This window comes from Rhinolophus sinicus, linkage group LG11, assembly GCF_036562045.2.
Source record: "Rhinolophus sinicus isolate RSC01 linkage group LG11, ASM3656204v1, whole genome shotgun sequence".
Taxonomy (NCBI): domain Eukaryota; kingdom Metazoa; phylum Chordata; class Mammalia; order Chiroptera; family Rhinolophidae; genus Rhinolophus; species Rhinolophus sinicus.
The window spans coordinates 13,178,190-13,195,444 of NC_133760.1; the positions used below are offsets into that span (position 1 = coordinate 13,178,190).

At 37.8% G+C, this 17,255-nt stretch overlaps 1 protein-coding gene across 1 annotated transcript; it reads left to right on the forward strand.

The window, feature by feature from the left end:
- Positions 1 to 1,566: 1,566 nt before the first annotated feature.
- LOC109458073 (uncharacterized) lies at positions 1,567 to 13,314 on the forward strand. Its single transcript, XM_074315813.1, is given in 5 exon segments — positions 1,567 to 3,886; positions 3,978 to 4,104; positions 9,324 to 9,397; positions 10,012 to 10,945; positions 10,948 to 13,314. Coding segments are annotated over 5 exon segments (1,245 nt in total). The 5' UTR covers positions 1,567 to 3,835; the 3' UTR covers positions 11,007 to 13,314.
- Positions 13,315 to 17,255: the final 3,941 nt, after the last annotated feature.

Consider the following 17,255-nt stretch of genomic DNA (forward strand, 5'->3'; position numbering starts at 1 on the left):
TTTGTTTGTCTTGTTCTTTTGTTTTCAGTTTTATATACCACATATCAGTGAAATCATATGATTCTCGACTTTTTCTGTCTGACTTACTTCGCTTAGCATGATACTCTCAAGATCCATCCATGTTGTCGCAAATGGTACTAGTGCATATTTTCTTATAGCAGAATAGTATTCCATTGTGTATATATACCACAACTTCTTTATCCATTCATCTCTCGAAGGACACTTTGGTTGTGTCTATGTCTTGGCTACCATAAATAAAGCTGCAGTGAACATTGAAGCACATATGTCTTTACGAAAAAATGTTTTCAGGTTTTTTGGGTAGATACCCAAGAGAGGGATTGTTGAGTCGTGTGGTAATTCTATTCTTAATTTTTTTGAGGAACTTTCACACTGCCTTCCACAGCGGCTGCACCAATCTGCATTCCCATCCATGGGTTCATTTTCGAACTAAACTGTGATGTACCCACCTTCAGGCTCCTGGTCACTTCAGGATGGAGGCTCCACTCATCTGCATACAGGCCGTCACCCTGCTGATTGTCTTGTTACTCCATGTGGCCCATAGTAGGGGAGGGTGCGCAAAAACCTGGGGACTCAGGGTAGTTTGGGGAAGAGTTCTGAGGGTGGGTCCCTCACACAACACTGATGCCACCAAATGATTCCTGCCTCCCCTGTCGCACCTGCACACTACCTAACCACCTGGCTACACCCATTCCTGGACTAGCCCAGTCATTAGGAATCAGTCCTAGGAAACTGCCCTTCTAGAAGTTCTTGCTCCAACGCCTCACACTAAGAGGTCTCAGGTGTGCACTGTGTGATATCTCTAGCCCAGTGCTACTGAAAACATGTCTGGGGGAACAAGGTCAGCACCACTAGGGAACTAAAGATGCCATTTCATGGGCGCCAGGGCAGAATCATTGCTTCTTAGAGGGGGGCCCTGATCCCCAAGGGGTCTGTCTGCACATTAAAGCATCAGAAGAAATGTTTAGCTAAATATTTTCCACCCAGATTCCTATTAGGATCTTGTGAGGAGTTTTAACAACATCTCCTACCTGCTCCCTCCCCTCAGAGTTGGTCAACTGGTCTGGGTGTACCTTTATTGTCATTTTAAGAAGGTACTCCAGCTGATTCTAAGGTGAGGCCAGGGTTTATCTGGAGGTTCCCACACACCTTTGTGAGAGTTGATAACCGGCTTTGGTCTGTTGGGTTTGAGAGAGGCAGGAGAGCACCCCCCATTCTCACTGCTGTAGCAGAATTTGTGCAGGTCTGTGGGAAGGGAGAGCAAGGGAAGACAGGAAAGAAAAAACTGTTTGGTCTTCACGTAGGAGCTCATTTTTCCTGAATTTCCTGTGACAGGACCAGAGAACGTGGTCTTTTCAGCATTTCAAGGCCTTTCTGTCTGTGGGTGTGGAGGAAACAGATGAAGGGGCTGTGCTGGCGCCTCTGAAGGCACGTTCTCAAGATGCAGATGTGATTCCTCAACCTTAACATCGCCTGAGAAAACGACCCAGAGCAGGCGGAGGGAGGACAAAATGGCTGCTTCTCAGGTAAACGTTCTATCCCGGGTCAGAGGCTGTGTCTGCATTTCCTCCTAAAATCCATGGATTTAGAACTGCAAACCTTTAATTCTCTACTTCTGATGTTCCTGCCTCATGCGGTTGTTTTCAACTACTTGTTTTCTTATGATTGTTATGGTCAGCTGTTCACAGCACTTCTCTCCTCTGTCCCAGAGCCTTCTCCATTCTCTCTATCCAGGTTCCCTACAGGGCATGAAGAATTCTCACCATGAATTAATGACCTTCAATTAGTAAAACATTCCCTTTGTGACAGATCAACATGGGAATGCATTGATGTCCAAGATTCCTATTGGGATGGGGTCAGATGCTCAGGTATCTGTAAAGAAGGGAAATATAGGTTTTAGAATCATCTGGATGCAACATCTGCTCTGTTAACAGGTTGAAGAAAATGCACATTTAACCAGGATGGCATTTAGTGGTCAGAATAGCTCAGAAAGTTCTGAAAAAGAAGAGTAATTAGAAGAGACGTGCTTACTACATTGGCAATGAAGACTTGCTATTGTCAACTGAAAAATAGTATTGACTAGGTGTTTCATCACCAAAAGGATTTATTCAGGAAAAAGAAAAGGTCACAACCCAGTGCATGCAAACATGGCAAGCTGCGTGCCAAAATGGAGAGGTATTTATAGAAGGGAAGGGGAAGTTAGAACCATAGAGCTTTATTATAAATATAGAATTCTTCCTTTAGGGATCCATTGTGCTATTAGTAGAGCCGATAACTTCCTTAAGGCCTAGCTCCTTCCATAGCCCCTAGACTGATTGATGTTTGCTTCAAGTTCCAGTTTATCTTTATCCCTGTTTAAATGCACTGATTAGATTTACAGAATATGGGAGGTATGTGTGGATTGAAATGTGCATAAAACTGATTTTGAGATGAAATGTCCTTCCGTATTTTCAAGTCATCTGATTTCAGTTGCATTACACTCGATTTTCATGTGGTTCAGGTGCTCTCTGCCAGGTTCCTGTAGTATAATAAGGTTAATACTTTTTTTCCTTTATCATTAATAAGGGTCTCATTGGTATTTATTGAGATATGCATAAACTATCACATTTCATCTGGAAACTCCCTTCTTAGCTTCTCTTTGTTTGTTGTTTTCTTTGCAGAATGAAAGCTCTCACTTTTGTTTACTGGAGATACTGGCAAGTGGAGGCTTTAATCAGTCAGGTCTTGGACCTATAAATTTCCATTATATTCCACAGTCATATCACAGACATACTCTTCATCACTTTTTTGTATTTTCAAACAAGTTTACAACAGTCATATTTATTCAACTGTGTTAAATTTCTAAAATATAGCTCAGCACAAATTTTCAAAGCAATAAAAGACTAAGAAACAATAGCTCTAACTTATTTTATATCATTGTGTGTGTTCATCTCCCTTGTGTGATTATAAAATAACAAAGAGTGTCATCCACGAAGATTTATGAGATTAACACAGTTGAAAATCATCTTGATTTCATTGACATGAAAAGTTTCTTCTTTGTCACTTTTAATGTGTTCATAGTTTCCATTTCTATGTCTGTCTTTGTTCATAAAATGTTAACATTATTTGAGCTATTGTTTCTTCTTAATTTGTTTCTGTTCTTCTCAGTTACAGAAACTGCTGTGAACATTTATGAGGGTTGTCTCTGCATATTGGTCTGTGTTCTTTTTCATAAATTCTAGATAAAGTTTGGAGTAACACCCAGGCTCTACCTTTAATGGATGTTTCACAAAATAAGACGAAGTATCATTGTTGTCAGGTTACTTATATGTATTAAGAATTAATATATAAAAAACGGTTAGAATAATACCTAGTGTATAGGATATTTTAAAGAAGGATTGTGGTTGCTATCCGTCCTATTCAATGAGACCTGCAAATTCCATATAACTGTTTCAGTTCAAAGTCTTGTATGATATTTTCTCTCTCTGTGCTGTCCAAAGTGTGGCACATAGACCAGAAACATTGGTGTCACTAGTTAAAAATGACCTTGTTCAAATTTTGGAAACTCAGGCCCCACTCCAGTACTCCTGAATCACAGTCTGCATTGTTGGACACGTTAAAATTTGAGAAGTACTTTACATTTCTCACTATGACTTTTCTACCTGAGAAATATACACCCTTTATACTGTGTGACACAAATACAACACTCGAAAGTGGGTATGCTTGTGTTGTTGCCTTAATTTTCACAATTTATCTTTTAGGAAAGGAAAGTCTCTACAGTGGTTTTGTGGATCATATGTTATGGTCTTTTCTCAAGAGTTAGAAAATACATCAGAGAATGTTACTGTGTCAAAAACGAACTTATTGGATAATCAGGATATTCTCCTCGGTCAGAACCAGTTCTCTTAACTCTTTGTTTTCATATTGGGTCACATTATGAACTCTGCCTGTGGCCACTTGGTAAATGTCTTTTATTTCAGGGACTGTTGACCTTCAGCGATGTGGCCATAGAATTCTCTCAGGAGGAGTGGGAGTGCCTGGACCCAGCTCAGCGGAAACTGTACATGGACGTGATGTTCGAGAACTGCAAGAACCTGGTCTCCCTGGGTGAGAGTGACTTCCTCCCAGAATTCCTATTCCACCCGCAGGGGTTTGTTTCCTTCATCAGTAGAATGTCTCCTGGGAGCTTCTGCTTTATATGATAGAGTTACAGAGCCCTGCTCTCAAGGTACAAATTGGGGGATTGCTGGTGTAGAAAGAAAGGCTTCATGATGTACCTGGAAGGGGAACTCAGGATCTGAAAACTTTAAATGTTTTCTGGTATCCTAAAGGTGCTGTTAGAATATAATATTTTGGGAAATCATTTTCTAGAATATTCTAATACTTTACAATGTCCTCTCCTCTCACTTGAGCGTAATACTGGATTGGAAATTGGAGATTTTCCATCAAAACTCATGTTCCTTTTTATACTAAACTGGTCCTGCTGTCTCCAAGCCAGACCTGGTCACCTCTCTGGAGCAAATGAAGGAGCCCTGGGATTTGAAGAGAAAAACGACAATAGCCATCCACCGAGGTACCATGTTTTCCCAAAAATAAGACCTAGCTGGACCATCAGCTCTAATGTGTCTTTTGGAGCAAAAATTAATATAAGACTCAGTCTTATTTTAATATAATATAAGACCAGGTCTTTAATATAATATAACATAACATAATATAACATACCGGGTCTTATATTAATTATTGCTCCAAAAGACACATTAGAGCTGATGGTCCGGCTAGGTCTTATTTTCAGGGAAACACGATAGGTGAGAATGAAGGAAGCAGATGGTATATGTGAGAGGTCCAAAGATCACAAGGGATGCCACACACTAAAGTATGGCTTGGAAAGATCTGCTTCAGTGGAAATGATACTTGAGAGGGTGAGGCTTCTGTTGCTGTCACAGAGGGACAGCTCCTTTCCAACCTACCCTGCTCTTCCATCCTCTAAGGATTCTCCTTCTGCCCCAGGGATCTCCCATCACAGTTGCAGTGAGAGCGAAAGTCCTCCCCGTGGACTGTGAGGGCCGCGTGATCCTGGTACTCTTCCATCGCTTTATGGGCCTGGGAACAGCTGTGCACATTGCTGAGGAATTCTGTGTTAAGCCTTTTTTTATTTCCTTTCTAAAGCTACACCCCTTGGGAACTGGTTTTTACCAATTACTTTTCTTCTTTTTTTTCAAAAGATTTTATTGGGGAAGGGGAACAGGACTTTATTGGGGAACAGTGTATTTTTCCCAGGACCCATCAGCTCTAAGTCAAGTTGTCCTTTTGATCTTAGTTGTGGAGGGCGCAGCTCAGCTCCAAGTCCAGTTGCCGTTGTTCAGTCTTAGTTGCAGGGGGTGCAGCCCACCATCACTTGTGGGAGTCAAACTGGCAACTCTGTGGTTGAGAGCACTCGCTCTAACCAACTGAGCCATCTGGCCACCTGGGAACTCAGCGGCAGCTCAGCGGCAGCCTGTTGTCTTCATTCTAGTTGAGAAGGGCGCAGCTCGCTGGATCATGTGGGAATCGAACCGGCAACCCTGTTGCCCAGAGCTCTCGCTCTAACCAACTGAGTCACGCATCTGCCCCGTATAATTCTTTTAATGTGCTTTTGAATTCAGTGTGCTAATATTTTATCGAGAACTTGTCATCAATATTAATCACAGATACTGGCTTATAGTTTTATTTGTAGTGCCTTTGTTTGGCTTTGATATTGGCTAATCCTGGCCTCATACAAAGTGTTTTGATAATATCTTTACTCTTTAATCTTTGGAAATGTTCATGGAGAGAAATAGTGTCAATTTTCTTTAAATGTTGCTAGAATTCACCAGTGACTTCATCTGTTCCAGGGCTTTGCTTTGTTTGGCACTTTTAAAAAATTACTATTATTGTTCTAATCTACTTACTAGTTAGATAGGTCTCCTGAGGGTTTTTTGTTGTTCTTTGTTTTTTTAATTTCTTCATGTTAAAGTCTAAATAGATTGTGACCTTATGTATTTTGTTGTAGTTTTCAATTTTTTGGCATATAATTGTTTACAGTAGCCTCTTATAATTATTTTATTTCTATGGCATGGTTTATAACATCTCTGCTTCCACTTTTGATTTTATTGTCCTCTATTTTATTCTTAATTATCTAAGGGTTTGTCACTTGTTTATCCTTTCAAGAAAACCTAATATTCCTTTTTTTTTCTTATTTTCGTCATACTCTGGTTTATATTTGCTCAATTTTTAAAAATTTCTTTTTCTACCTTTGGGCTTACTAGGTTGCTCTCCTTTTTCTAATTCCTTGAGCTGTAAAGTTATGCTGTTTATTTGATGTAAGCGCTTATCTCTGTACACCTCCCTTTTAGTACTACTTTCTCTGAATCCCATAAGTTTTGGTATATTGTGTTTCATTTTATTTGTATCAAGATATTTTCTAATTTCCTTTTTTTTAATCGTTGTTGTAGAGTGTGTTATTCAATATCAAAATATTTGTGGAATTTCTGAGTTTCTATCTGCTATTGATTCTTAGTTTTATTTCACTGTTGTCTGAAGATACCTATATGATTTCAATCTTATTAAATTTGGTAAGATTTATTTTGTGGACTAGCTGATGATCTGTACTGGAGAATGTTCCATGTGTGATTGAGAAGATTGTGTATTCTAGTGTGGTTTCGGTGATACGGTCTGTATATGTCTGTTATATCTATTTAGTGTATAGTATTGTTTAAATCCTCTCCTTATTCAGCCTTTGGTTTTCTTGTTTTTTTATCAGGTGAAATTGGGGTATTGACTTATATGGCTTCCTATTCTTATTTCTGTTGTCACGTGTGCTTCTTATATTTGGAGCGTTGATGTTATATGCATACATATTTATAATTATTTTAGCTTCCTGATGAATTCTCCCATTTATAATAATACAATGTCTATCTTTGTGTTGTGACATTTTTGATACTGTATTTGTCTGATATTAATATGGCCACCCATGCCCTTTTTTGATTACCATTTTCATGGAACACCTATTCCTATAATTTTAGTTATATACTATGTGTGTTCTCAGAACTAAAGTGATCTAGTTAGATTTTATTTTTTTATCCATGTAGCCAACTTCTGTCTTTTGATTGGGGAGAGTCATCTATTTACATTTAAAGTGTTACCAGAAAGGAAGGATTCCTATAATCATTTAAATTTTTCTGCAATATTTTTATAGCAATTTTGTTCCATTTTTCCTCTCACTGTGTTCCACTGTTTCTTTTATTTACTTATTTTTTTGGTAGTGACATGCTTTGATTTCTCATTTCCTTTTTGAGTACCTGCTATAGGTATATTTTTTTGTGGTTACCATGGGGTTACTTAAAACATTTAAAGGTTATAACAGTGTATTTTAAGCTGATAGCATCAGCTGTATACACAAACTCTACTACTTTACATCTACAGCCTTGTACACACTTTGTTATTAATATCACATTATGTCTTTTACATTGTGTATTCTATAACATATATTTATGATTTTAATGCTTTTTAAAATTCTGTAGGAGAAATTAAATTGATTGTTCATCATTATACTACAGATTTTTTTGTTTGTGTATATATTTACATTTACCAGAGCTTTATATTTTCATATTGTTTGTATTGTTGTTTAGAATACTTTTATTTCATCTAGAACGACTTTCTTTAGCATTCCCTTGGGCAAGTCTAATGGTGAGAAATTTCTCGGGGTTTTTCATCTGAGAAAGTCTTAATTTCTCCATTGTTGAAGGGCATGTTTGCCAGCTGTAGTATTCTTGGTTGATAGTTTTTGTTCTTCCAGCACTTTTCATATTTTATGTCACATTTTTCCTATAAGGTTTCTGCTAAGAAACCACTGATAATCTTACAGGAGCTGTCTTTTACACAACATGTTGCTTTTTTTCACCCTGCATTCAAGATTCATTTTTTGTCTGTGATTCATGGTGGTTTGAATATAATGTGTCCCTGTATTGCTATTTTTATATTCATCCTACTTAGAACTCAGTGAAGAGCTTTTGTTTGTATATCTCTTCAAATGAGGGAAATTTAAGCCATTAATTTTTAAAATAAGCTATCTGGCCCTTTTCACTCTCCTCTCCTCTCACTGAGTCCCTTAGGCTGTCTTCACTTTTCCACTTTTTTTTTTTTTTTTGCTCTGTCAGTAATTTAAAATGAAGTGTGTTCAAGTTGTCTTATTCTTCTGCTTGATCAAGTGTAGTGTTGATGCTTCTAGTGGATTTGTAAATTTAGGTATCATGTTCTTCAGCTCACTATTTATTTTTAATCCTTTCTGTCTTTTTGTGTTTTCATTTTGGTCATGCAAAGCTTTCCTGATATTATTTAGTTGTCTGTCTGTTTTCTGTCTTCCGCAATTAAGCACCTCTAAGATGGTTATTGTGAATTCTTTTACAGATAATTAATAGAGCTCCATTAATTTAGGGCCAATTTCTGGAGATTTGTTTTGTTCCCTCTGATTGGATCATGTTTTCTTGTTTCTCTGTATGCCTTATGATTTTTGTTGAGATTTGGGATCATAAGAAACAACCAAACATACGGTTTTTGGGATCACAATGATCCCAAAGAGATTTGGGATCATTTCAGGCTTTATGAACTTGCTTCTGTACAGGACAACACAAATAAAAATCAGCTGGGTTAGATACTCTAAGGCCTGTCAAACCAGTTCTGGAATGTGTATTCTTTGTGGATTTTTGTGTGTGTGTATTTTCCCAGTTTAAAATATTTTCTGTTTCTTCTTTAGAGCCCATGATATCTTCCTGTTCCTGATGTCTGTCTTCAGTATTGTAGTCTCTCTGGTGATTGAACAATTATTCACCTTTCTTCTTAGTGGCCACCACCAAGCATATAGAGGTGCTGCCACTCCTTTCTTGCAAAACAGAAATCAGTCCCTCATGCAGCTACAAAAAAAACCAGATCATTGAACACACTCATCTATTTCTCTACTGAGAAGAACCCAGGAATTGGCAATTTTCTCTCATTCATGCCATGGTGTGTCAGGGAGGGTGAGCAGCTATTGTTGGCAAATGTTAGCAACTTTTCTTCCCTCTTTGATGTGACTCTTCCTCATTTTGTACTTTCCCGGGGGTTCTATAATCACATTACTGGCTTCTAGAGTACTGAAAAAGGCAACTGGGTCAGTAATTGTGGTAAGTTTACATCTCCATGGAGGAGTGAAGTTTTAGTGCTTCCTCTTCTATCATCTTTCTTAAGTCTTCTTATCAGTATTAATTTTGTACATGAGAATTTAAAGTGTATTTACCTGAGTGTAGTAAGTGTGATAATTTGGTATCTTTCAGCTGTATCTTCTCATGACACCCAGGGCTTGTTGCCAAAGCCAGGCATAGAAGATTCATTCCACAAAATGCTACTGGTAAGACACGGAAGGTGTGGCTTTGAGAATTTACACATAATAAAAGACTGGGACTGTGAGGGAGAATGTGAAGGGCAGAAAGGTTATTATGATAGATATAACCAAACTGGGATAATGACCCATAATAGAATCCTTGTTGCCAAAAGAGATCAAGGATATAAAACATCTTGGGAACACTTTCACAGTCAGTTTGTTATGTTTGCAGAGCAATATGTTTCTGAACTTAAAGACCAACAGCAATTTTTAAAATATACATATTGTCTGAAAGGAAATTTGAAAAATCAGGGAAGTCACCTAGTTCATATTGTAAATAATCATTTGAATTATTTAAAATGTACCATTGGATTACACCTTCAAACATTTCTAAAAATCAGAGATTTGAAAATGAAGATAGAAATACTAAATGTGAGAGGCCCTTAACCAAGGATTCATTATTCTTCCACCAAGAATTAATCCCTTGTTCCAAAGTCTATACTTTTCATGAACATGGGCGGGTCTATACAACCATCATGGTTCAATAGGTATTAATGAATAGTTCATGGGAAACAACTGTACATGTGTAATGAAATTAAAGAGTTCTCACTAAAGGCTTTCCTATTTTCAATGATTACCAGAGTATGAATAATGGAGAGAGAAGTTATCAATGCAATGAATCTTGGGAAAACTTTAACCAAGGGTCAAATCCCAGTAAACATCAGAGAACTCAGCTTCCAGAGAACCATTATAGATGTGGGAACAATTTTGATCAAAGTTCAAACCATATACATCAGAATATTCATATTGTAGAGAAGATTGACAAATGTAGTGAAAGTGGCAAATCCTTGAGCCAATCTTTAAATCTTATTGAACATCAGAATATTCATACTGGGGATGAACCTTACAAATGCAATCACTGTGGGAGCATATTTTGTATGTTATCCAATCTAAATAGACACGAGAAATTCCATACTGGAGAGAAACCTTTCAAATGTAAAGAATGTGGTAAAGCCTTTAAGCGGCGTTCACATCTTACTCAACATCAGAGAATTCATACTGGAGAGAAGCCTTATAAATGTAGAGAATGTGGTAAAGTCTTTAAGCGGCGTTCACATGTTACTGAACATCAGAGAATTCATACCGGAGAGAAGCCTTACAAATGTAGAGAATGTGGCAAAGCTTTTAACCAGTGCTCAAAACTTACTCGACATCAGAGAATTCATACTGGAGAGAAGCCTTACAAACGTAGGGAACGTGGCAATGCTTTTGTCCTGTCCTCAAGCCTTACTCGACATCAGAGAATTCCTACTGCAGAGAAGCCTTACAAGTGTATAGAATGTGGCAAAGTCTTTACCCAGTGCTCAAGCCTTATTCAACATCAGAGAATTCATACTGGAGAGAAGCCTTACAAATGTAGAGAATGTGGCAAAGCCTTTAAACGGCGTTCACATCTTACTGAACATCAGAGAATTCATACCGGAGAGAAGCCTTACATATGTGGAGAATGTGGCAAAGCTTTTAACCAGTGCTCAAAACTTACTCGACATCAGAGAATTCATACCGGAGAGAAGCCCACAAATGTAGAGAATGTGGCATTGCTTTTGTCCTGTACTCAAGCTTTACTCGACGATAGTCAGTTCATTCTGGAGAGCAATAGTGCAGATGTAGAGAATGACAAAGCCTTTATTCAGCATTCACATCTTAATTGACACATGAGAATTTATACTGGAGAGTATCCTTAAAACTAAAGAATATGGCAAACCCTTTAGTTGAAACTACGGTCTAGTCAGTATCAGAGAACACACATTGGAGAGAAGCTCTGCCTTTTTTCCCGACTTCTGCCTCCTCTCCCCTCCACCCCTCAACACCCCCACTCCGGTTCAAGCCATTGTTTCTCAGTCTAGTGTAGGACACAGCTCCCTGGCCCATGCTGGTATTATGAGCCTTGCGCTCCCCCTGGCTGAGGCAGTCTGTCACTGGTTGTCAGTTGGCCACTCACAGCAGCTCAGCAGCACACAGCAGCCCACAGCCACTCATGCTGGCTGCCAGCCACTCACGCTAGCCTCCAGCCGCTCCTGGTAACCCACAGCAGCCCTCAGCAGCACCCAGCAGCTCACGCCAACCTCCGGCTCCTCACAGCAGCCCATCTCCAGGGACAGCTGTTGTTCACAGTCTTAGCTGTAGAGGGCGCAGCTCTCTGGCCCATGTGGGAATCAAACCTGCCACTTCGGAGTTAGGAGCATGGCACTCCAACCACCTGAGCCACCAGGCCAGCCCCAGAAGTTCTACATTTTTAATAAATGATGAAAGACCCATTTCCAAATACATACTTCAGAAAGCAGCACAGATTCTATTTTGGATTGTAACTTTAAAGAAGTGAAAAATCTGGGCACATATGTAATCTAAAATGAAATCTAAAATGTCAGTAGAAAGTGATATCAATAGTTCTTTTTTTATATTATTCTAAATCAGAATGCTTATAGAGAATAATTCAGAGTTAATAAACTTAGATGATTTACTGGTTATTATGCTTCAAAGTACCAAGTGGAAGGATATTTGGAGAAGTATAATCACAGTGTATCAGATTGACTATTTGAAATCTTTTGTAAATCTCTTCATGCTATGCCTTTATTTCTAGTGTGTATGTGAATCATGGGGTTTGATTGTTGCTCCCTGAAAGACCTGAGAGCCCTTGATTATTATGTGGGATTCACTTTTCCATGAAGATTAACTACACTGTATGAAGGAAATCTAAATGAAGATGCTGATTGTGGTTGACGTAGAATGTTAATGTAAGTCACCATGAAGTAGGTGTCAGGACATATTTCTTTGCATTAATGAAAGATGGAGGAGCACTATGAATTTTAAGTAGTTTTACCAATTGCTCTTTAAGGAAAAAAAGGTGGCAGTTCATTAAAATCCTGATGTATCTTCATAGTGGCCATAGATAGATGTCATAAATATTATTTGATATGGTTGAAATAAAGAAGTTTTTACAAATACCTGAGAAAAGTATAGATAACTCATCCCTAAGTGCATAAAATTCTTGTGTCTCTATCCTCACTAAATAATTAGCCTCCATCTTGAAAACTATAGGAAGCACAGCTCTCAGATTATTCTGTCAGAAGAATAGGAATGCTTCTTGAATGCTTATAATGTGTATTTTGACCAATGATGATACAGTGGAGTTGCAATGCTTTATTTGGATAGACTATGTGTGAACTTAATATATTTTTATTAATAAAAGTGAATGAATTTGAATATGTTGACACTGTTGTGTAATGAATGTGGTGTTATCCTGCCACCAACATCAAAATATCCCACCTTATTCAAAGTTGTAGGTAACAATATACCATTTGGTAACAGTGGAATGAAATCCTTAGCAATCCCTTTCCCCAATGGCCTTAAGCCTTTCTATAGTTTACAATAATGAGACCATTTCCCCCCACAATTTGTGTATTACATCTTTTTCTCCTTATTGTAACTACTGGGATATTATGATGGCTACAATAAAGATTAAGAGTATTTTTGAGAGTTTAGCTAAACTATTCCATGATATTGCTGCTTTGGCATTTACTTTGTGTGTCTAAGGAGCCTTGAACTGACACTATCCTCCTGCTTGTACATACACTAGATAAGAGCTCACAGAGTCACAAGTAAATACAAGTTCCTGATATGACTTCTCCAGCAGCCCTTGTGAGCAAGTTTCCATTGCATCTCGGTCCTCTTTTTAATGCCTCTTAGATATCTTCAGAGCTTCCCAAAACTTTTTTCTTTTTGGTTTTAATTGAATAATCTGGACTTAGCTGAGAAACACCAAAGCACTCCACCCGGATTCCTGCCATTCAGTTGCATCCTGCTTTAGCCTCCTCATGTAGCCCCTCCAGGTGTGCTGTATACTTCCTTTAAGACCTGTGAATAATAAACGTCTTCAATCTTGATTGTGGTCTTTTTTTGAAATGATGTTCACCATCTAACACCACGGTCTCTGCTTAGTAAATGCTACTTTAACAAAATCAAAATAAGTATAGTTAGAAGGCATATTTTGGGATTTCTGAATCACTATAACATTTCACCCTATATATATGTATTTTTTACATGTCATTTTTCTGAAGATATATTTGCTAAAGATATGATTTAGGAATAACAGAACTAAGGAGGAAGGAATGTGTGACTATGTTTCTACGCATAATCTTCAAAAGGACAGAAATATTGAATCAAATAGGTTATTTCAAAATATTTGATGATGTACTAGCAAACTAGAAACCTTAAAGATTCATACTGTGAATCGTTTTTTGTACACTACCTTGAATTTATTTCAACCCTTAGGACTCTTGGTTGAGAATTTTCCTGTGAAATTCTTTTCTTTTTTACTTTTCCTGTGAAATTCTTTTTTACTTTTCTGTTACTCATACAAGACTTACCAAATATTTTCTTCCTTCCAAATTTCATGAAATAATTGCTTATATGATCTACTCAGGGATTTCAATGGTTTTCATTAAATGTAATGGGTTTTGGAAATTAAAAATGACACTAATTCTACCATGATCATATTAAGGTGCATTTTGTTTCATATATTTCTTTTCAAAAACTGTTAACTTTTCTTTAGTTAGTCTCTCATGAGTGACGTCATCAAAGTTACTCACTTTTGTGTGCCAATTTGTTCAGGATAAACTTTGCGACAGTGATTTCATAAGTCATGAGTTTCTTACACTTTCATTAAGTGAATGAACACATGGGATAGTGCTTGGGTGTGTAATTGACACTCTATAATGAGGAGACAAATACTCCAATAGAAGTGATGTCGTACCTCCAGGTAAGAGATGGATAATTTCCGGAATGAAGAATTGACATGAATTCTGCATGTTCCCAGGCTGCACCACTGACTGAATTTAGGAAGATAAATTCTAGTTGTTTTATTTCCTAATTTTCTCTTGTTCTCATTTTTATTCTTAGCTATATGTGTATCAGTCATTGTCTGTTGAACTGTTATGACTACAGACAGCATCTCTCTGCTCTTCCCTTTCCACATCACCCATCCAGGCCCAGTAGGTTTTGATGAGTAGTTTATAATTTTTCTAATGCAATGACGTAGAATTTTTGCTTTTTTCATGATAAAGGTAGCCTACAACTCATTTTTTCATGCTGAATTATCTATTTTTGAATATGAAATTGATCTTTGGGAAATAACAGAATGGCCTCTGTGTATTTTTAAATTGGAATGATCTTTATTGTCCAGATTTTCATTAGAATCCTGAAGAATTTCTTACTCATATCATTATCTTTTCCTTTACTGAAGTGGAACCAGGACAAGTTCAACAGGTTTTATTCCCAGTCATCTTGAATGTAGTCAACTGTTGTTCATTCTTTTTAGAGAAGTCTTCAAGATGACAGCAGATTTTGAGTTGAAATATTTTCTTCATTATTTTGAATGCAAACTAATTTTCTGTATTCACAGAGTGGCTAGAGGTATGTCTGTTTGCACCATCTGTCCCTTGAGTGTCTTCCAGGCCATCACCATCAGCCCCAGGAATTCCAGATGGGCAGAGCTTAGTGGGAAAGCCCCAAAGTCCATTGGCCCCTCTAGTGTCCTGTGCTGGATCTTGCATAAATTGGTAGGCAGGTTTCCTATGCATATGCCTGCCAGAAAGAACAACACAAACATCACAAAACTATAAATATTGGGTAATGTGACATAGCTGTAGACTTACTATATGCAGTGTTCATGTCTATTTAAATCTGATGTTTTATGTTTAGGATTCATTACCTGGGCCAGTGGCTCCATCGTTTTTATTCTGTACAGGACAAAGAATGAATAATAGCTTGATGGAAGTTGCTGCATTTCCTGGTATTCTGGTGAGAAACACAGGAGGTATAGCAGTGCAAATGATAGATAAATTATTTCCATCTCATATGGCCATTAGAAAACAGACGTAGCAGTCATGGTCCCTAGGTTTAGATGACATTTTGTCAGATTTTTTTTTCTGTTGTGTGAGGTATGATGTGACCTCTTGAAAGGTGAACACACAGAAGAGGTGTCAATAATAGTGGTTTTTATATTTGTATGTCTTTAACCTAGTTAAGAATATTTTCTAATGTAATTGCCTCAAAAAAGTCTTAAGTATGTACATCAAATTACTTATGTTCTAAAATAGGCAATTAGCTTAAATAGAATAAAATTATACAAACCATAACAGTTAGGTTTTTATAGGCGGGCTTAGGAAAGCCAGAAATGGAAATAATTTCAGAGGTATGGAATTACGAAGTGTAGGGCCCACTGTCTGCCCCACATGTGCCCAGATCAACCCCTTCTGGGGCTGTGTCCAGGTCTGGCCAGATACTGGGATCTCCCCTCACTGAACAGATGAGAGGAGATCAGAGTTTACGTTGGCTGCTTCTCTCACCTCTCTAGGGATGGTGTTCAAAGTTTCACAAAACCCAAAAGTAGATAAATGGGAGCAAAAACCTGTATGTTTTGGTGCCTTGATTTCTGTCTTTCTGGTTTCTTCTGTGCTGTAAGAGCCTCCAATCCAGCACCCTGTCCTCCATTCCTTCAGATCCAGTAGTTGCTCAAGTTACAAAAAAGTTAATATACACATTCATTGTGAAATGATTACCACACTCAAGTTAATTAACATGTCTATCATCTCACATAGTTACGACTTTTTGTAATGAGAACTCTTAAGATATACTCAGCAAATTTCAGGTATACAATCCAGTATTATCTATAGTCACCATACGTTGCATTATAGTCATTAGAATTCCAGAAATGACTCACCCTGCAGAACTGAAACTTGGTAACATTTCACCAACATTTGTCCACATTTCCCCAGCCCAACCCCTGGCAACCACCTCTCTACCCTTTGCTTTTATGTTTTTAACGTACTACTATTATGTGAGATCATACAGTATTTGCCTCTATGTATCTGGCTTACTTCACTAGCATAATATCTTCAGGTTCGTCATGTCATAAATGAAGACTTCTTTTGTAAAACTAAATTTTGCTTGTGTGTGTTATAATATCAGTACTCTTTCATTCTAGTCACCAGGGAAACCATAGTGATGTACCAATTCATACATCTTCTGGAATGTCAATTTTTAAAAATCTGATAATACAAAATTTAAGTGAGAATGTGGTTACATTAGAATTCTCATATATTGCTGATGAATAAGGGAAACTTTTGGCACTTAGTTATAAAATTCAACATTTACCTATTACCAAAAATATGTAAATATAAACACAACAATGACAAAATCCTCTGAACTGCTACTCCATCCTTCCTTTTTGTAGTTCTCACATCCATCTCTACCTCCTATAGAAGCATTTCTTGTTTTAAATCAATGATAAGGAAACAGAAGAGACAGGCCCGGCTCAGTAGCTACATCCTCACATGAAATACAAGATTTTCAGTACCCAATTTCCAGGGTTTTATGAGAATTAATTCATATAATGTATGTGAGGTTCCCAGCACGTTGCACTGTAACCTGTTTGTGAGCACATAGTAGATGCTTAATAAACATTGCATTAATGAATGTATACCATTCGTTTTTCAAATACAGATTTCGTCAGACGGGCCAGCAAAGTATATGATCTTTCAAGGCAGTGATTGGTGGTTTTCACTGAGAACCAATAATATTTGTGTTAGGATAAGACGGTTAGTGGCTCAGGAGTGCTGTGTCTGCTTTCTCTGGTGTAGTGCTACAGGTAATGGGGTCCAGGGGGAGCAACATCAGCATGAACATGGAACTTGTTTGTTGCAACCTGCACAACACAAGCAGTGGGAAAGCGAGGGAGGCGGCAGGGGCTAAATTCTATTATAGAAATAAAGAGACCAGAGACACTGAATGCAAAGAAACCACAGAGGACCAAGGGACTCACAGC